Genomic DNA, 20002 nt, shown 5'->3' with positions numbered 1-20002 from the left:
TTTCTGCATCCAGGAAAATCAGGTTTAGTAAGAGAAACACATTTCTAGAACTCCATCTGTGTATGCTTTTTTTTTTTTTTTTTTATTAGGACTGACACATTCATTATATGTCACAACTTCCACTGATCAATGAGTTTTAGAAAAAAATCAAAATGCCAGCACCAGCCAGCAAGATAATGGGGCTTATATAGTAACAGTTCTGAAAAGGCATTAAATGTTTACTCCCCATCCACAATAGCCCCCCCTCCCCCACCCTAACTCCCCTCTTCCCACCCCCCTCCCAAATTCTCACAGCTTTGATTGTATTGATAAGCATGGTTTGACAAAATGTTTCCCAACTGTCAGGTTATTCTCACTGCCACAAAGAGGCTAGCTAGAACTTAAAAAGGCCAGGAGTTATTTTAATGTTAAAAAAAAAGCTGATATGGCAACACTACTAGTAAAAAAGTGGGATACATCACAGAAACAAAAGTCTTTGCAGGCAACACTGTTTGGAAATAGTAAAACACTTCTGATGGGTGAAAAAAGTGAAACTCTAAATTATATACAATAGTAGCTAAGGGTGGCATTGAAAGTCTCATTTAATGTGACTCAGTTTAACTTGCCATTATCTATTGCTTATTTATTCAGATCTGTAATAACACTTATATAGAGACAAGATGTGTAAAAATGAAACATTGTGGAAAAACAGGTTTTCATATGAAACGCAAAGTAAAAGCTCTGTCCAATGTGGAATGTACCTACAGTCATTTTGTTTACAGGGCTTTCCTCCTTACTCTTCTCCTTATAAAACTAATTGGCCTGCCAAGCTGTACAGTTTACTTGCTCAGGACAAGTTTTTGTGATCACATGCAAGCATCTTTCACTTTGAAGTTCATTTCACTTTGAAAGTCTGACTTGCCCAACTGTGAACAGATAGGATCCACTTGTTTGCGAACAACAGTGAAAGGAAACAGGAGCCCTAATCCTTATGAAGGACGCGATTCAGTTGTTAAACCTTAATGGGTATCCAATGGCTTTTTCCAGGCACTCTACCAAAGAGCCAGCAGAAAGAAAATCCCTCTCCACTTCCACAAATTTTATGTAGATGGATTTAGGCGACACACCAGGGTCTACGATGCAGTTCTGAGATAAAAATCCATTGATCCCAACCCACTCTTTACTGAAGGTTTTGGTGTTTGCCTGAAAATGTAAAAACAAGCACTGCTGGAGAGTTCTTACCTCAGCAATACCAAGGTAACAATAGATAATTCTGGTGGACTCCATATCCACCCTGAGAGAGGCCTGTGGTGAAGGGACATCCGTCTCCCCATGAGTCTCTTTGCCAGGATCTTGGCCTCTGCGGTCTGCAACAGGTGACTGGGGTTTATCATGGCACTCTTCATAACCAATAGCATACAAACCAGGGCTTTTAGGAATCCCCCCTGGTAATAAATACTGAACAACATTTCCTCCAGTTGGCTTGGAGTGAGCTATAGGTATCCAGTCAATCTCCATGTGCAGCTCCAGGCATCTTGCTTCACTAATTGTAATCTCTAGGAATTTATAGTAAACATTTTTCCAGTTCATTTTCTGTACTCTGGTCATAATGACCCTGCCCTCTGGCTTCTCTGAATTGAAATATTCCCGAAGCCGTTTGCCGAGAGGCACCTGTGAACTGATCTCGGCATAGTGGTAACGAATATCCTCCTTCCAGCGTGTGTTATAACCAATGCCAAAAATGGCCAGTTTGTTAGAAAGGTGCAGCCTGGAGAAGTCTGTCCAGCTCTGAAACAGCTCCCATTTTAACTGGACCGATTCCAATATTTGCATAATATTCTGCATGACATCACGTTTTCTAGAAAAATGAACAAACATAAGCTGTAAGACAGAGCCCCACTCAGATCAGAATAAAATGTTTACAACATCTCAAGTTTGAACAAGTGTATCAACTTTAGGAAAACAGACCCAGAACAAGAGCATTCAGAGACAAGCAGAGAACAGGGACATCAAACTCATCTGGCCCCATGGGCTGAACCCAAAGCAGGGAACCAGCCCGCAGGCTGGTAATTTGGCAATGGCAGTGTTAATTTCTGCCCCCTCCTCTCACCAAATTTCCAGATGACACTGCTTCACGCTCTGAATCTGGCCTGTGAGGCTCTCCATGGGGCCAGAAATTTTGCGGCTGAAAAAGTGGTGATGGTGTTAACTGAATTATAGAAAATGAGGGTTGGAAGGGCCTTCAGGAGATCATCTAGTTCAACCTCCTCGTCAAAGCAGGACCATCCCCAACTAGATCATCTCAGACAAGGCTTTGTTGAGCTGGGTCCAAGGATGAAGATTCCACCGCCTTTCTTGGTAACCTGTTCCAGTGCTTTACGAGCCTCTGAGTGAGAAAATTCTTCCAAATATCTAACCTAAACTTTTCCTGCTGCAACTTGAGACCATTGCTCCTTGTTCCGTCATCTGCTACCACTGAGAACAGTCTAGATCAGCGGATCCCATCCTTGGGTCATGACCCAAATGAAGGTCGTGGGGGCAATGCCGGCAGTGCCACACACAAAGGACGAGCTGCACCACATGTTGGGAGCTCCCCCACCCCTGCCCCCAGGCCACCACCACACTCTGCTCCCAGCAGCAGGTCATAGCAAAAAAACCCCACTGGTCTAGACCCATCCTCTTTGGAACCACCCTTCAGCTAACTAAAGATTGCTATAAATCCCCTCTGTCTTCTCCTGTCCAGACTAAATAAGCCCAGTTCCCTCAACCTCTCCTCAGAAGTCACGAGCTCCAGGCCCCCTAACCATTTCTGTTGCTGTCTGCTGTACTTTCTCCAATTTGGCTAAATTATATGCAATTGCTATGGCTGTGGGAGCTGCGGCAATTAACACTGCCATCACTTGTCCACATACCACATATCCAACCCCATGGGGAGCCCAGCAGGCTGGATGACAACTCTGTGGTCTAGATCTGACCCATGGATTGCATCTTTAATACCCTTGGAATATATGGAAAAAAGTGGTTCTCTTTCATTATTAATAATTTTGAGCAAACATCCCTATGATGCTCTGGGCAATGAGTTATGCAGTTAAAATAATTATCTATAAAGATATTATTTGTATATGGACAAATGTATCATTTGAAAAATCTGCACCTCTGAAATGACTATTCTTTCCCCAAGCTGCAACCTCTTGTGATCCATAGACATGCAACTTACATTTCAAGAAACTTGAGATCACCTTCTGAAGACAGAACTTAATAATATAATAAAATGCTCAAAAACTGGCAACATACCCTATCTTAGCAGAGGATTAGGGAGTATTAGGTTACGTATACATGCTTTCACTTGCCAAAAGTTATGCATTACAAAATTTGTGATTATGTACAGGTCAGGAGCTAAAGGTGATGGCAGTCTAGTCCACAAAATACTTTTCGAAAAGACTGAAGTAAATGTAATCATCTGAAATAGCTTTGGTCAAGAGACAGAACTTCTAGGGATTCCACAGGCCTGTTCTGCCTTAAAAAATAAGACATCCTTAACTAACAATGCCAGAGGAAGTATTACTAAAGGGACTTACATATTTATAACTAATTTAGCAAGTATATTTGCATACATCATCATACCTGAGAACAGATGGGATATGCATTTATGACAACTCTTTCACAGAAATATTTATCCTGAGGACCAATAGCCAGCATTATCAAAGTCATATGCAAGTACTACAGCTCTTTTGATAATTGAATAAAAATCTGGTTCAGTCCAGCAAATCTCACTCACACAGCATGTGGCACTTCAATAATATTCAAAGTACATCTCTACTAGGTAATCATTTCTACAGCACAAACAGGATAGGGTTTGGGGACTTAGCAGCTATCTCCTCACTCTCCCAGCTTGAAGAAATTACATGTTGCATCTTTAGCCTTGTAGAAAATGGATGTTCTCTCTTCACCTAGAAAAAGGGAGTGCCTGTCACAACTCCCACAGAACAGGGGTGCTGCAGAGATGCATTCCAAAGTCACCATGGTAAATCAAGAGGCATTCAGTTCTTACAGGTGCAGTGCTTCATGCACAGCTGAAGATGGGGGAAAGGATCTCTTGGAAGAGGGGGTACAAAGTGGAGAAAGGAGAGCAGGAAATGAGGGGAGAACTGAAATGTGAGTGTTAAAAGGCAAGAAAACCAAGGAGAATATTAAGACAGAAGTATGCAGGAGAAAGAATCAGGTGACAGGAAGAAACTCTACTCTGGGTGACAGGGAAGCACCACTACTTTTGGGAAAGCCAAGTTGGTTTGGGACATGCATCTAATGGCATAAACAGCCCACTCATTAGGGAGGCAGTGAGACATGGTAGACTCAGTTTCATTTTCAGCTCTGCTACAGCCTCCCTGTGTGATCATGGACAATTTATGCTAGAAACAGATATCCTCAGCAAAGCAAAATCAGCTGTGCCTGATCACACTCCAGAGGTATCTATAGATGTGCCCAATTGCTGTCCCAGGGCAAATCTACAAGTAGGGGACAATCCCCCTCCCCCAAGCTGGGGAGCAGGAGAATTCCCTGAGGTGGTTATTCCATGTACAAGCACAGAGTGCCAGGGGGGACTCAAGCAGGGGTCTTGAACAGCCCCTCCCCCCCACATTTACAGTTGTGCATGGGCAAATCCTTCTCCAAGGGACTCGTTGTCCTGCACACAAGGGAGAGAAAACTTGCATTCCCCTTCCACACTTGCACTCCTCCCCTCCCCTCCACTTGCAGACACATGGGGGAAAATCCCCTGCAAGGTCTGGCTGAAACCAAGGTACCCAGCCAGACCTGGGGCTTGGGTCTGGCTGAAGGGGGAAAGCACCACAGAGGTAACAGATGTCTGCTGCAACAACAGGCCAGAGACTATTACCACCTTGTGTTGCACCACTGATTTTCCTTTCACACGGCATAACAAAGGGTAACCAAAGTCTATTTGCTCAGTATTCATGATGCCATAAAAAAAACTGTTAGGGTGACACAAGTGAAACATCAGGCAGCGTCTGATGTTTCCACCCCCAGTGTCTCTGTAATTCAGCCCCCCATCTAAGACATTCAGATAGCACCAGTACTGCAATATGTAAGTATACAAGATAGAGGTAAGAGGAAGGGAACAAAAATCATGGCATCCTCATCACAGATAAGGAAACTCCTTTGAACATACATCTAAGACAGGTTTGAAAATATACTTTTTTTTCCTTTAACACTGATGATCCTAATCCCAAAACTGCTCAGACCCGATGAAGAATGTCTTGCATTTTAAAGCTTGTCTAACTTCATCCCAACTATGCAGGTGGTTCAATAAAAGCTAGCACCCCAAGAAATCATTGCAAAACTCCTGGACAGTTATGGCTACAACATTACTTTAAGATTACCAAGATGATTTTTTGCTTTGGATAATTCATAATCCACTTGGTATGAATTTCAAACTCTGGATGTGATGTGTACAAACCTCATGTAAGCAGACTGGCGACAGCCATTGTGTACTTCATAAACTAAGCCCAGATGAATTGGGTTAGGATTGTTTTCTTTCTATAAAATCTCTCTCTCTCTCTCTCGATATATAGATAGATATATATATCTATATAGATAGATATACAGTAGTTGACTAGATGCATCAGCAGTAGAAGAGTGCACTGCCTCTCAGGACAGCAATCAAAGGAGGACAGGGAGCCCTAACAAATCATTCTCTCTTGCAGTTTTCCTAAACTGCTATTGTCCACATTTGTTCATCAGCAAAGAGAAAGAGCCCAAAAGGTGTGGGGGTTTTTTTTCAAAGAAGTTCCTTGTACTCCATCTTGCACAAGTTTATCATTTGAAGTGATACTGCTGCTTTCTTGAAAGCTTTACCAATATTCTTCTGGAAAAGGAAAATAGCCTAGCCTCCTCTCACATACACTCACCATTTTGGTGGAAAAAAATTCAAGGATGTGAACACCTACGCTAACTCAAGAGCGGGACTGACATCAGGCCCTGACCGACTATCAGCACCATAAAAAAAGTAACACTACCATAAAAAGCAGAAGTATTTCTAAAGAGAATTGGAAACATTTTATTAATGCATCGGTCTGGGCTAAAAAAGTACAACTGAGTTATTAGAAAGCCAGCCAGCAAGGGGCCTGCTGGCTCTAGAAACCCTAGGAACAGAATTCTGCCTCAAACAACAGTTTGCCAAGAAACCTGTTGGATGCCAAGATTGTTTTAATGGGTTCCTTATTTAAAAATATTTTGTAGGAGTACTTATAATTGCTCAAAGTAACAAAAATATTGTATATTTAAGTGCACATGTATTTAGCCAAAATACATTTATATTAACACATGAAAGACTGTAGCATACAAGCCTGTACTTTTTCAATGGATAAAGGTGGAAAAAGCCTTTTCTATATGGCTTTTCTGTTGGTTCTTCAGATTCCAAGCCTCAGATGCTGAGCAGCACTGTCACTACAGCTTGGAATATGGCATCTCAAACTTTCCACTTTAGACATTTGGAATTGAAAGTTCATCATCTTCTAGGGACAAGACAGACAAGGTAACATTATAATTTGCTGTCTCATTTAAATACATTGTTGTTTGATAACACAGAACTGTGTAATACTGATAGCAGTGTTATTCATACATTTACTAAAATAACTAAATTATTTTCTTCTTAGAAAAACAGTTCCATTTAAAATTAAATACAGCAGAAAGCAGTACTTGCATTGTTCAGTTAAACACTGAAAGAGACAGTTTAGAACGAAATGTCTTGAAAAACAGGATTGTACAATGCGATCAATAAACTTCACTCAAGCTGTGACTGAGGATCACGGTGGAAAAAAGTGTCATAATAATCCAACCTTGTCAGGCACAGCACTGATTTTACTTGGGGACACGGTCAGGATGCAGCTGAGAAGGTGAGAAATAAGACCTTCAAGGATTGAGACTGGACTACAAGTACACAGGAAGCAGGTGGTATGATGGTGGTTCAAAGAGCTATACTTGCTATTAAGTTCTGTTCCCACCTACAACAGAGTTAGATGGCTCAGCCGAGAATACCTGCAACTCAAGTTTCCAGGATTCTTTCCAGAATCTCCATGACTTGAAATCTGCATACCAAGGGGACTTATGAATACTATACCATAACACACAAAATTCCAGTTTTAAAAGCTGCGAATGTCATGCTATAATAGAGACCTCGTGTACAGTAAAACTAGAATATTTTGGAGAGTGCACTGTACTACAACTGCTTCCCTTTACTTCTACAACCAGCGTATTAGCTTAATTTAACGCTTCTAAAAACTCTGTAAGGCAAATTGCTCATTTTGCAGATAGAAAAAAAAAGGTTGAGTAAGCAATCAGAACTGGTAGGATTATAGTACGGGGTTCAATCTAGGTATCCATCCACTGGACTAGTGTATGTAACCCTTTGTTCTGTTGACATGTTCTGCAATTTAAATGAGTAAAGATAGAAAACTTTGTATGAATTTATTTTAAGACACTTTTATATACAGGAGACTTTACAGAGACTGAAACAGCTGGTTTCAGTGAACAATTCAATTCTCAAAGTTACTGTTTTCAAAACGTTTCTAGATTCTAGAAGTGCTGTTAAAAAAGTAGCAGAACAAATATGTAGTTATCCTACCTTTTCAATAACAACTTATCTTGAACTAATGGGTTAACAAGTTCTAATTCATGAGGGACTCTTCAAGCTTATTTTACAATGCAACACAAACAGCAGAAAAGAATGTGCGCGAGAATATAGCTGTTCAGACGGTCATAACCAATGACCACCTACTTTGTCAGATGCTAGCATTGCTTTCTTCTAATAAGTAAATTATTGCCTATGAAAGCTCATGCCCCTCTGAATCGAACTCTGAAGGCATCACCTTGCTCTACCTTCTGCCTCATTTCTGACTAACATAGATAAACACCTTGCTAACAAGTATGAATTCCACATGGCTTACTCATAGTTTTTAGTCAGTGAAATCTGCTCCCTGCTTCTCGTGTAGGCTGCAATTTCAAAGCACAGGGATGGAGTCCCCAGGTTTTATTTTACTACTCAAGAACAATCCATGGTAGCTTGGCTGTTTTCTAGGGACATGTTTACAACCTACTGTCCCACATTCCTTCTTGAACTCTGGAGTATGGGTTTTAAGCACGAGGAACTTACAGAGCTTAGAGGCCAATCATTTACCATTTGATAGTCTAAGACAAAAGAGGTTGCAGCTTCAGTACCTGTCACTTCTGTATGCAACAGTCTTAGAGAAATTAAGTACAGTGTCCACTCGTAATAAGAATCAAATAGGGCAGATCATTTTTATTCTAATAAGTGGAGATTCTAAAACAGTGACGTGACAAAGTAAAAAGTCCATGAAGAAGTAGAAAATAAGCATGTTTTGGGGGGTTCAGTTATCATATGTGGTTGATTCTATTAAATGAGATGCTAATAACTGGCAGTGGTCCTGGGTATGACTGTAAGCTGCATCCAACTGAAGCTCCTGGTGGCAATGTGACAGCGCTACTAGTGGCAGGGAAGCTCCTATAAAATACCACAATGCTGCAACCTCCAGAATAAGCAAGTATAGGGCAACTCAAAATCCTGGCCCCACTGCCTTGTGGGTACTCCTTGGTTGGAGAAAGGCTAAGGGACATCACACTGACATAAAAGTGCCTCACTGAAGTATTAGGCAGTCAGCAACAGTTCTTATCTGTTGCTCTGTGGCAGAAGCTACTGCCATTGAATGTTTAGACTCGGTCTGGTCTTTGGATCCTGCTTCAATGGTTGAAAGCAAGGGGTTCTCAACCTTTTTTGTACCAGGACCCATCTGAAAAGACTGATGGCCAGACTCGACCCAGTAAATAGTTTAAGTAGAAAATGGTGCCCTGGTCCTGCTGGTGCCCCTCACTCCCAACCCCACCCCTCCGTGTGTGGGGAGGGGGTCGTGTGGGGAATGGGAGGGGCGAGGGACAGGGACAGACATGCAACCCCCAGATTTGTGCACCCACAGGGCCACAGCCTGGCTGGACCAGCACAGGCAGGAGACGCCTCCATGGCCCAGCAGGCAGGATGGTAGAGTGGGGCAGAAAGACTCATTGCTGCTGCTGCTGGGACCGCCCCCCCCAACCATGCCATCAGCAGCATGAGGAATAGCAGATGGGGAGGAGGGCCACACTGTCCTCATCCCCTCTGCCTGCCAGCCTCTTGTGCTGGGCCACGGCTCTACCCCACCTCCATGGCCTGGCCACCACCGCTGCTTCCCCTTAGGCCACCTGTGCTGCCCACCACCCCACCTCCTCTACAAGGTAGAGCTGCAGCCTAAGGCGAGCAGTAGCAGCAGATGGGCCATGGTGGTGGGATAGAGCTCCAGCCTGGCGCATGAGTAGCTGAAGGCAGGAGGTTGTGAGGCCAGCGTGGCCCCCTCCCTTGTCTGTCACTCCTTGTGCTGCTGCCAGTGCAGCTGGCGTGGATGTCCTGGCAGAGGCAGCAACAAGTCTCACCAGCCTGCTCTGCCTTCCTGCACCAGGTCCCACTTGCTGGATCATGAAGGCGGCTCCTGACTCTGCCGGTCCACCCAGGCTGCAGCCCCATGCCTACTGTGGGTGCATAAGAGTGTCCCCCTTGCATAGTCTATGCCTCCCCATGACCCACAAGCTTGCCTGCAGGGAACTGTGGGAGCTGCTCTCCAAGCTGCCTGGCTGCCACATCAGGTGTGTGTATGTACATGCATGTGGTCCCCCCGTCTTATCGCCCTCCTCCTCCGCTTCCCCCGATGCCAAGCAGCCTCTTGCAGGCTGGAACTTTGCTAGCCTGCAAGAGGAAACATGCAGTTTCCCAGGTTTTTCTCCTTTAAAGGAGAAAAATCCATTTTCCTGCAGCAAATAGAAAACCTGGATCCCTGTTTATTAGTATGCGCTGCGTTAACATATGGTGAAGCACAAGTGGCATTTTTTTTTTTTTTAAATGTATGCAAAATACGATCCATTTTTAAAGTTTGTTCAGGACCCTTTCATATATTCTTGTAACCCACTTGTGTCATGACCCACGGGTTAAGAAAGGCTGGTCTAAAGGGCAGATGGTAGGTCTTGGGCAGCTTCTACTCCTCCATACTTCTGCATAGGCACATGCATCAAAGGTCTTGGTGTGACGACTGCAGGGCTCTGTACAAGCAGATTCATCAGGCACCCGATCAGACCTCTTAAGTGTACAGCAGGTGTTCTCAAACTGTGGTACAGATACCTCTGGGGGTATACAAGACATCTGTGGGGGCATGCGGGAGAACTTGTGCAACAGCAAATTTAATTTCCACTATAATAATAATAATAGACATTTAAGGGGTTAAAATATAACACCGTTGCTGGTAAAGGTACGAGGCAGCTGATAAGTCTGGAAGGGGGTATGCAATAATAAAAAGTTTGGGAATCTCTGATCTAGAGGATTGACAGTTGTCTACGAATAACTGGCAGACACCATGTTAAACTTGCTCATTCAAGTCTCAGATCCTTTTCTTGGCTAATGAGAAGAATAGAGCTTTCCTGATAACTCAGGGAAGTGCTGATGAAACCAGCACTAAAACGCAGCAACTAAGAAAACTATGCTACAAAATACTTCCCCCTTCCTACTCCCCTAAAGAATCCAAGTCAAACCAACAGAGTGAAGTAGACATTTGTGCATTTGATTACATATAGAGAAAAGGCTAGGTAGGGCCAAAATTTAGGAGATGAATGCCTGAAGTCAGGCACCAAGAACAACATCCCTAAATTCATGCGTTTTTAAAAGAAGAATCCTTACACATCACAAATCAAGAAAATACTTAAGTATGTCTTTACTTAAGTATATAAGCCATATTGATTTTACTGGCATTACCATGTTTAAGATTTGGCATAAGTACCAGGTGACATCAAACCTACTTTGTTACAGGCCTTCCCCTTAAAGTCTATAAGCTGGGGAACACACAATGTTTTAACAACATCCTAGATTATTAATGAAATTCTCTAGTTTACTATTAATCAGTTTGCCTTATGCAATGTCAGGCTGGACCACAATAAAAAGAAAGCGGGGTGCACTGATAAAGATTTTGGGGGCCGATACCAATAGCCAATCTTTAAGGAGGCATACCAAAGCAATTTCCGATACCAGCCCATCAGTTTGGAAAGCTGAGTGCAGCTGGTAAGCCTGATATGGTGGAAGGGGAGGAGGGAGGAGGAAGGGAAGGGGCATGTGAAGATCGAGGCCCCTGCGGCGAGGGAGGAGTGGAGCTGGGGCAAGCAGTGCCCAGCCGGGGTGGGGCAAGTGTAGGATGGAGCCGCAGCTTGTCCAGGGGGCAGCTCTCACCACTGTGCCCCACTTGTGCAAGAGCCACTGGTCTGCCAGCTTGTCCAACAGCTCCTGCCGTTCGCCGGCGGGGTGGGGGGGGGGTGTGCACTTGGATCTCCACAGCTCCAGGGCTGCACCAAGCTCTTTCCGGCAGAACAAGGCTGGACTTGGGGGGCTACGGTGAATTTTGGGGGACTGCAGCACCTCCCCCCCATGCTCCCCCAGGCCCAGCACCACCGCCACCCGCACAGAGCCCAGCCCCACCTTACCAGAAAGAGCTTGGCACAGTCCTGGCCCTGCGTAGATCTGGAAGCACGTGTCCCCGCCATACCCTCTTGGATGAGCAGCAGGAGCAGCAGCAGGAGCCGCCAGATGAGCAAGCAATGGATGAGCCGCTGGAACACGGGCTCCCGCACAAGTGGCACTGCGGCCCCCACCCATGACAAGCCTCGGCTCTGTCCCACGCCCGCCCACCCTGGCTGGGTAGTGCTTGCCCCAGAGTCTGCCCCATTTCTCCCTCACTGTAGGGGCGTTGATCTGCACCCCTCCCTTCCACCAGTTGCATACAGCTCTCCAAGTAGCCCAGCTGTGCTCGTCACTGCCTATGTAGCGTACTGTGGCTGCGCGCATGCATGGGCCATTTATTGGCCATATCAGGCAGATTTCTGAAACGGACAATTTTCTTTATATTGGTGCCGATCTGGTGTTGGACCGATGTACTGGTGCACCTCTAAAAGAAAGATAAACTTAATCTCACTTATTTCTACTCAGGTCCACAAAGGTATCACACACTCACTGTTGATAAACTTACAGAAGAGAAAAAAATAGTTTACAGAGTCTCTCTGTTTGAATCTACAAAAACTATATAAAATAATATACATAAAAAGTTGGATTTGTCTATGTTTTACACCAAATGTGTTTGGATTCTGCTTCAACCATTCTACCTGGAATGCTTATTTTCTTATTTCCAAGGAAAAAAGCCAACATGCTGGTTGATACATTAAGTACAAGGTGAACACTATCATATAACAATCACATTGTGGAAACTATATCAGAAATGAATGTTAACTTTGTCAGCTAATAGATTTATAAGTTGTCAAGCTGTCTATAGCTGGTTCAATAGTGAAAGAACAGTACAAACTTTGCCCAAATGTGAAGGTCATTAGGAGAAAAGATCATAATTTAAAATTTAAATTATAGTGACAAGATGTTTTAGTATCTTTTTTCCTAAACTCCTAGATCAGGGGTTAGCAGTGTTTTTGGCTGGAGTGCCAAAGCCACCCCAACCTCCACCCATGCCTCAATTTGGTGTGCCAGAGATGGGGGAGCTGCAAGGGCCCTGATCCTCATTGCTGGCAGTGGCTGCATGCATGTCTCTGGGTGGATGACAGGGGAGGGGTTGCACTGCCCCAGCCCCTTCCCTGCCATGCACTGCAAGCCACGCATGCACCCACTGCTGCCAAAGAGTTAGTGCCAGGGTTCCAGAGCCCAGTGCAGCTGTCTGCAGCCTCCCAGCTGCCTTTCATAGCTGGCTCAGGCTCTGGGCTGCTGTAACAGGCAGCTGGAAGGCTGCAAACAGCTGTGCCAGGCTTTGCAGCCCCAGCACTGGCTCCATGGCAGCAGCAGCTGCACACATGCCTCCGGGCAGTGTTATGCTGCCCCAGGCCCCTTCCTGGCTATGCACACAGAGGTAGGTGCATGCATAGCTGCTACAGCCACAGAACTGGTACTGGGGCTGCTGAGCTTCATGCAGCTGTTTGGAGCCTCCTGGTTGCAGCTGGAATGGCCTTGCGCGCCATGCTCTGGCACGTGTGCCCAGGGTTGCCAATCCCTGTCCTAGATACATATCTACACTAGATAATCTGAGATGGTGCAATTAAAGCCTATGTCATCAAGTAAACCCAGAAAGAGAAAAGATTTCTCGCTTCACTTTTGCTTGCCTACAGCAATAGCAGGATTGTAGAGCTAACAGGTTTGTTTAATTTGGTCTACCAAGATAAAGATTAATATAGAAATAAAAGGTTCTTTGCTCCACAGGAAAGAACTCGTCTCCCATAAAGCTCAGGATTCACTGCATAGTTATAGACTATTTTAATCTCTATCAAACGTATAGTGCTTAAGGTACAACAGTATGGGAATCATTGCTGCACACTAAGAAGTGCGCAAGGGTTTAGAGACTTTGCCTGTGTATTCTGTAAAGGTACTTAACAAGATATGAAAGGTCTAAACTCACACAGAGCTATGCATTTATGCAGAATAAATCCTCCCAGGCTTTTATTAGCTGTTTAAGCATGACATTCAGGTTGATAAAATTAAACCCTATTTTTAAAGGAAAGCCCATAAGGCACTTCAAGTGTTCCAATATGAATTTTAACTTCATTAATTCCAGGAGGCAACAAAATATTTATTAATAGGAAAATATTTCCCTTCAGCTCAATTTTAACCTGCTAAAATAATATTGCTCCACCTTAAAAGTTCACTTTCAGATATGAACCAAGTTTGGATATTCCCAGTCCAAAAGGGGAAAAATTAGAAATGACTGAAACCGGAATCTGGACACTAGAACTGAAATCCTCATAATTACAGAAGCCAATGCTCCTCATGCCACAAGAATAGAGACACAAGTTATACTACTTATATGCATGTATACAATCTTTCCTAAAATAGAATTAAACTGTTGTTGGGCAGTAGGTCTTCCACCCCAAAACACACACACACACACACACACACACACCCTCTAAGAAATTATTATAACTATTGTTGATAGCAAAGTATCTTCTCTTGTAAAATTCTATTATTCTTCAGATTTAACCAATTTAGAAAAGTAACAAGTCATCTTTAATGAGATGCAGAAAAAGTTACTACTCACGACACAAAATCAGCTCACCTGTCCTTCACTATGGCATTTCAGGATTTGTTTTGCCTGTACAGACATTACTTACGTGTGTATGCTCACTTAAGAAAAGGAAAGGGGCAATTCCAGTTTTTCCCCACCCTCCTTTTACTTTTACTGTAGAGGTATTTTTCTAGTAGTTCTCAAATATGTTGATATCAATATCTGGATACTAATTTAAGCTACTCTAATTACAGTCAGAGAAAAAGATACCTTTATGATATTCTTATTATTTACATTTTTTCCCCACTTGCCCAAAGGAACAAAGGGTCAGGCAGACAGAAAAAGAGACTGCAAAATAGACCCAAAAGTCTGGACCTGTCCCATGATACCTTTAGGGCTGCCCACACACATCCCTAATGTTTGTGATATGTATTTATAAACAGTTTAAACCATTGCACTCATGTAGCAAGTCCTGTTTAATTTGATTTGCTGTATAACAAAGCCAAAAGTTGTGAAGCTTTCCACATGTTTAGAGGTAACTGGAAAAATGTAGAGAGCAGATTCAACTGCATAAGTCTTGCACAATGCATTTATAATTATTATCAGAAGTTTCAAATATCTTCCTCCCGCGCAACATCCCTAGGGAAATGTTTTCCATGGCAAAACATTCATAAATTACTTACTGTGCATCTTCTGAAGATTCCTGCTTTATCTTTAATGTTCTTTTTGTGGCAGGCATTTCGTCTGAAAAGTAAAGTACCAACAGAAAATTATATTTTAAAAGTGTTCTCAAGGCTTTTGGTTTTGAAATGCAATAAAACTGTTCATATAGCAGGACTTTCCAAGGAAATCTGGAAATCACATGCGTAAGAATGCCACAGCTTTTATATTAGCTACATCTTTGTAATTACATTTTTAAGCTACAACACTGCCCTAGCGAAGCATGTTCTACCTCTGGCCCATGGGGCTCCTCATGGGTCTGGAAATTTGGTGGAGGTATTAACTGCCATGGGTTTCCAGAGTCACAGCAATTAACACTTCCACCAGGCCCCTGCTTGCGCCATCATGCAGGGTTATTCCACAGCTGAATCACACCCATGGATTAACCCCACTTGCTGCTCCCACACAAGATCTGGCCTGCAGATCAATGCTGGCTGTGGGACTTGTCTGGTCCGCAGGGCTGAAAGGCTAAACGTCACTGAGCTTGGGGAACAGAATCTGCCCCTAGACATGCAAATTCCTTCAAGGATGAGATTAATTCCTGTTCTTAAATCAGAACCTGATTTAACTGCAAGCTACATTCTGAAAGAGACCATTCTGTTTTCAAGAGCACATTTGAAGTGCAAGGATCAGAAAAAATGCATGCATTCCATTTGAATTTTATGTCCCAAGTACTTTTTTCATAACTGTACTCTGAACATAAAAAACACCCACTGTCACCTCCAATTCCCTATAAATGTAACTAATTTTATTGAGAGAAAATGGTGACAAAATCCAAGACCAGAATTTGAGTCATCAACATCTTTATCTGGGATTAGGGTTCTGCTTCTTCAGAAATAACCTTCCACTTTCCCCCCTACAATTATCCCTACACATGTAATTTTCTAATCGCCCTACTGCTCAATGAATCTCTCTCTCTCTCTCTCTCTCTATATATATATATATATAAATAAATTAAGAAATTACAAGGGCGTTTCAGAAATAAAAGCAATTTCAAAGTAACAATCATTTACTGAATCATAATTTCTCTACATAACCGTAAACAATGGGTACATTTGACAATACTGTTAGTGTCCCCTGCTATGTAGCTTCCTACTGTTGCACCTATAGCGCATAGGCAACCATTTTGCAACTGGTTTTTGAAACACTTGAAGTATTCAGTTAATATAAGGGGGGGGAGGGGCTACTACTTTCATATGAAATTACAATTATTCCACCACCGGTGCAACGTCAGAATGTACCCATCCCTTGAACACTGTTATTGGAAGATGCACATTCATGTCCTTTCCCCCCACCCCGAATTGTCCGACAAATAAAGACGGAAAACAAAGCAAGAGTTATGTCTTTATGTATCCATCCTTCTCAATACATCCTTAATTTTCAAAGAAATTCCATTTGGAAGTTAATCAACCTTGATAGCTATGAGCTTCCATTGGCAGCTTTTCTAAGGATAACTCAAAATGAAAATAAGCTTAAGAAAGCAGATCCTCCTGTAATCTTTTATCAGGGTTAGGCAACAGAATGGGAGGACATTTTTTGTAAAGGCAAAACGTGGTGATTGTCTTGGTATTCATTGTTTTAAGTCCTTACCTAAATTTATATTGATTCTTTTGACATAAGCCTAATTTTACTTTAACTACAAGTGTTTGCTTTGCTTTGTTGTTTTTTAAAAACAAAACAACACCGAGTGATCATGGGTATTGACAATACAAATCAATTATCCCACTTCCCTCCCCCAGTTGTCTTTTAAGCAGGACTGAAGTGGTCAAGTACCACACTAACACCTTGTGAGGAACAGCTCCAAATTTACATGCAAGTTTACACGTTTTAAATAAAACTCACCAAAATGCCAACAAATAAGGACACCTGAATGGGAAACAGAGATTTCTAACAAGTAAAGTCCAATAACAGAACCAGCAAGTGATCATTTCTGTACTCAAATTATAGTTACAGGAAGAAGGTGTTTTAAGACTTTTCAAGAGCCAGGGCTTACTTTTGAGGTTCAGCATATAAGCTGGACTCTAAACTTATACAACTGCACAATGTAAGAGACCAGGTTTTCCCCACTTCTGATTTACTGTCCCTGTTTGGGACCTCATATTGTAGGATCATTTAAAAGGTTTCTACCCAAAAAGGCAGAAGTAGCCGAAGAGGAAGTATGGTACTAAAGCAGCTCCCAGGACAATGCCAGAGAACACAAAAAGACTAATAATTGATTTCTTACCCAACTCCTGTTCTCCTGTTTGGTAGCAATGAAGATCCTGACTGTGGTTTCCCCAATCCTCCTGTGAATATTCCTCCATAGTGCTGCCATCAGATTCCAGCTCCTGGTACAAGCCACTGCTGTTAATGAGTACGGGCTGGCAGGGCTGAGAGTCCCATCCTCCCTGACCAAACACCTGTTCCAATTGTTCAAATGTGTAACTGCTTTTCCTTTTCCCAACACCATGTTCTTTCACTCGACTGTAACACCTGCGAAGGGTCTAAGACACAAAACCTTGTGTTACTCAGTTGGTACTAGCTTTCCAGAATGGCAGACATGCACTTGCAACTGTAATTATAGGAATGCTAGGCAATTTTTATTCTTACTTATGCTGATAATTTTTCTTTTTTACATGTACTCAGACACTATAATCCAGACATGAGGCTGCTAAATTAACCTATGTATGACAGGAGGTATCACAAATATCTGATGTTTCCAAGACACAGTGCTTTAACTTTAATATCTATTGTAGAGAACGATGGCACATAACCTCTACAGGTTCACCAGTTTCGAGTTATGAATTTTATTTTCTTCCCATTTGCAGAATTCACCCAAACCTGCTAAGTAATACAAGACAAAAATAATCCCAAATCCCCAGCCAGAGATACCAATCAGCAAGTAGAATGCACACCTACAAGAAGGAGAAAGTACAGCTGCTACTGTGCCCACAGTTTGGAGAAGGTGAGGGGGGGAGAGGAGATAGACAGATAGAAAGAAGAGTCCCCAAAAGCAAAGATGGTCCACCTTCCTTATGCTGGGAAGAAGATATAAAAGTACAAAAAAAATGTATTCCTAAACTGTTTAGCTAGTAAAATATATTACTTACATATTTTTCATTGCTTACTAACTCACTCTGCCTCTTGAGAAGCTGCTGAAATTTAAAAGAGGTCAAATCAATAATGCTCCAAATTCCCAGACTCAAACATCAATCATCAAGTCAGAAAATACTAAGCTAGCCAGGTCTAAAACCATTACATTAGATTTCGGGTCAGATTCTGAGCTTCCAATGAAAAGAGCTTCTAATGATCACTAAGACAAGTCTGGGTTTATTTCCTATTCTAACATCTTTGTGGGTAGAAAGTGCAGTGTATTACCACATGTCACTGAAAAAGCTCATTAACTGAATACTCTCTTCTGCATTTCCTTCCTAACCTCTCAAGCAGGGAACAGCTGTTTTAAAAAAAGTTGTATTTATGTTTCTTAGTGTGTTTTTAATTTGAAGTACAGTTCTACTCTGAAAAGTGACTACATAGCAGGGTTCCAGGTTTATCGTGTCTCAATGACTTCCACATGAGATGCACTCTGTTTACAAGAAAAAGAGGTTTTTAACTGCAAGTACTTCAGTCAACCTGGTATCTGGGGGCTGGGGGGGCAAGGGAGGAAACAAATCAGGCTCTGTTTTCTGCAACAGTCATCAAAGCTTGAAAGAGCCATTCACTAGGGGAAAAAGCTTGACCTTGGTTTCACCTTCCACAGATCCACTGATTTTTTTTCAAAGCATCTTTAAAAACTTATCATTAAAAAAAAAGCTTTCCAGAGTGAGCTGATGTAGTATCACCATCTTCAGTCTCCAGACACCTCTAGTGCCTGTGCTGCTGCTCACATATTGGCCAAGCAGCAGTAGTAAAAAGTTAACACAATTCTCACCCTGATATTTAGAACCATTAGAGGAGGAATGAAACTTAAGCATTTCCAGTTTATGTTGTTGCTGCTTAGGAAAACTAAAATAACCACAGGCTCAAGAGTTATTCAGGGGTGAACAGTCAAAAAAATGGAAGCTGGGGCAGAACAGAGAAGTAGAAACCTCACCTTCCCTTGATGAAGAGGAACAGTTGTTTCCACACGTAGAGACAGCTGGCTTCAAATAAGAGACTCCTCCTAGCCACAGCTACTACAAGAGCCCCATGCAGCATCCAGGGGTAGTATTCTAGCAGAAGTACCAGGAAAGATGGCAAAGAAGTTTAGATTCTCATCCTAACTATTCTTACTGGCCCCACTTCTCCCTTTGTCATTCATATCTACCTCTAGCTAGTGGGTAACATCCTCTCTAATAGGCACTGGGTGCCTTTTTCCAAATCCTAATCCCCTGTGCAATGACACTGCCTTACAAAGGATGTAACAGGTAGTGGAGGGCGGAACCATGCCCTGCTATGGATGCTTAAATCTGTTGATGAACCCAAGTCCTGTCAAACACCTTGGCTGGTGCTGCAGATCTCAGTGTAATAACTGCATCAGTCAACAGGCCAAGCAGTAATACCTGAGCATATGCAGAACTGCAAGAAGGTGCAAGTTGCATGTCACTTTTCAGAGCAGAGGAGCACCTGAATATACTTTTCACCTATGCTGTTATTTTTCTGTTTGTTTGTTCAAGTTTCACAGAGCAATATATGCAAACTGCCGTGTCATTTCAAGGTGTTTCTGGGTTTTTTTAGAAATCCATGGATACTCAGATTTTGAACAGTTTTCCTGAATGAAAAATTGTTTTTGCCATGCTTCCCATATTTTCTTAGGTAATTGAGCAACAATATTATTGCCGGTTCAAAATTAGGGCTTCATTAGAAATTAACTACTTTTATTAGTTAACATTAACACTACGGCTAAACAAAGCATATCCAGCAAAGCTAACCCAAAAGTTTCACTCTCTTCCAATTGGGTCTCTTGAGAGACTTCAACATCTGCAAATACTCAACATTCAATTTTACAATTCAAAACAGTTCTTCCTTGCAATGAAGTAACCAAACTGCTTTTTTAAGACTTCAGAAGTGACAATCTTGCAACAATCATTTACTCTACTGAAACTTTAGACCTATTTTGAAGGTCTTAGGGGAAACAAAGTTTTAGTCAACAGAGACCAAAACATGAGATGAAGGGGGTAACACACTACTTTGAATGA

The 20002-nt window shown here is 42.4% G+C and overlaps 1 protein-coding gene across 2 annotated transcripts in view; it reads right to left on the bottom strand.

Annotated features, from left to right (window-relative positions):
* Positions 1 to 285: 285 nt before the first annotated feature.
* Positions 286 to 20002, bottom strand: part of MSANTD2 (Myb/SANT DNA binding domain containing 2) — a 42535-nt gene continuing 22818 nt past the window's right edge. The window contains exons 2-5 of one of the 2 annotated variants that reach the window (XM_090027758.1): positions 17936 to 17980; positions 17071 to 17329; positions 14810 to 14870; positions 286 to 1837 (exon numbers count right to left, since the gene is read on the bottom strand). In XM_090027758.1, coding sequence (XP_089883884.1) covers positions 985 to 1837; positions 14810 to 14870; positions 17071 to 17329; positions 17936 to 17980 — 1218 coding nt within the window. In that variant the 3' untranslated portion in view covers positions 286 to 984. The remainder of the gene's footprint in view (positions 1838 to 14809; positions 14871 to 17070; positions 17330 to 17935; positions 17981 to 20002) is intronic. The other variant, XM_090027759.1, reaches the window with a different exon arrangement.

The sequence above is a fragment of the Crocodylus siamensis genome, chromosome 14 (assembly GCF_052110815.1).
Source record: "Crocodylus siamensis isolate JL-2025a chromosome 14, ASM5211081v1, whole genome shotgun sequence".
Lineage (NCBI taxonomy): Eukaryota > Metazoa > Chordata > Crocodylia > Crocodylidae > Crocodylus > Crocodylus siamensis.
The sequence above is the reverse complement of the archived record's forward strand: the minus strand, read 5'-3'. Positions and strand labels throughout refer to the sequence as shown.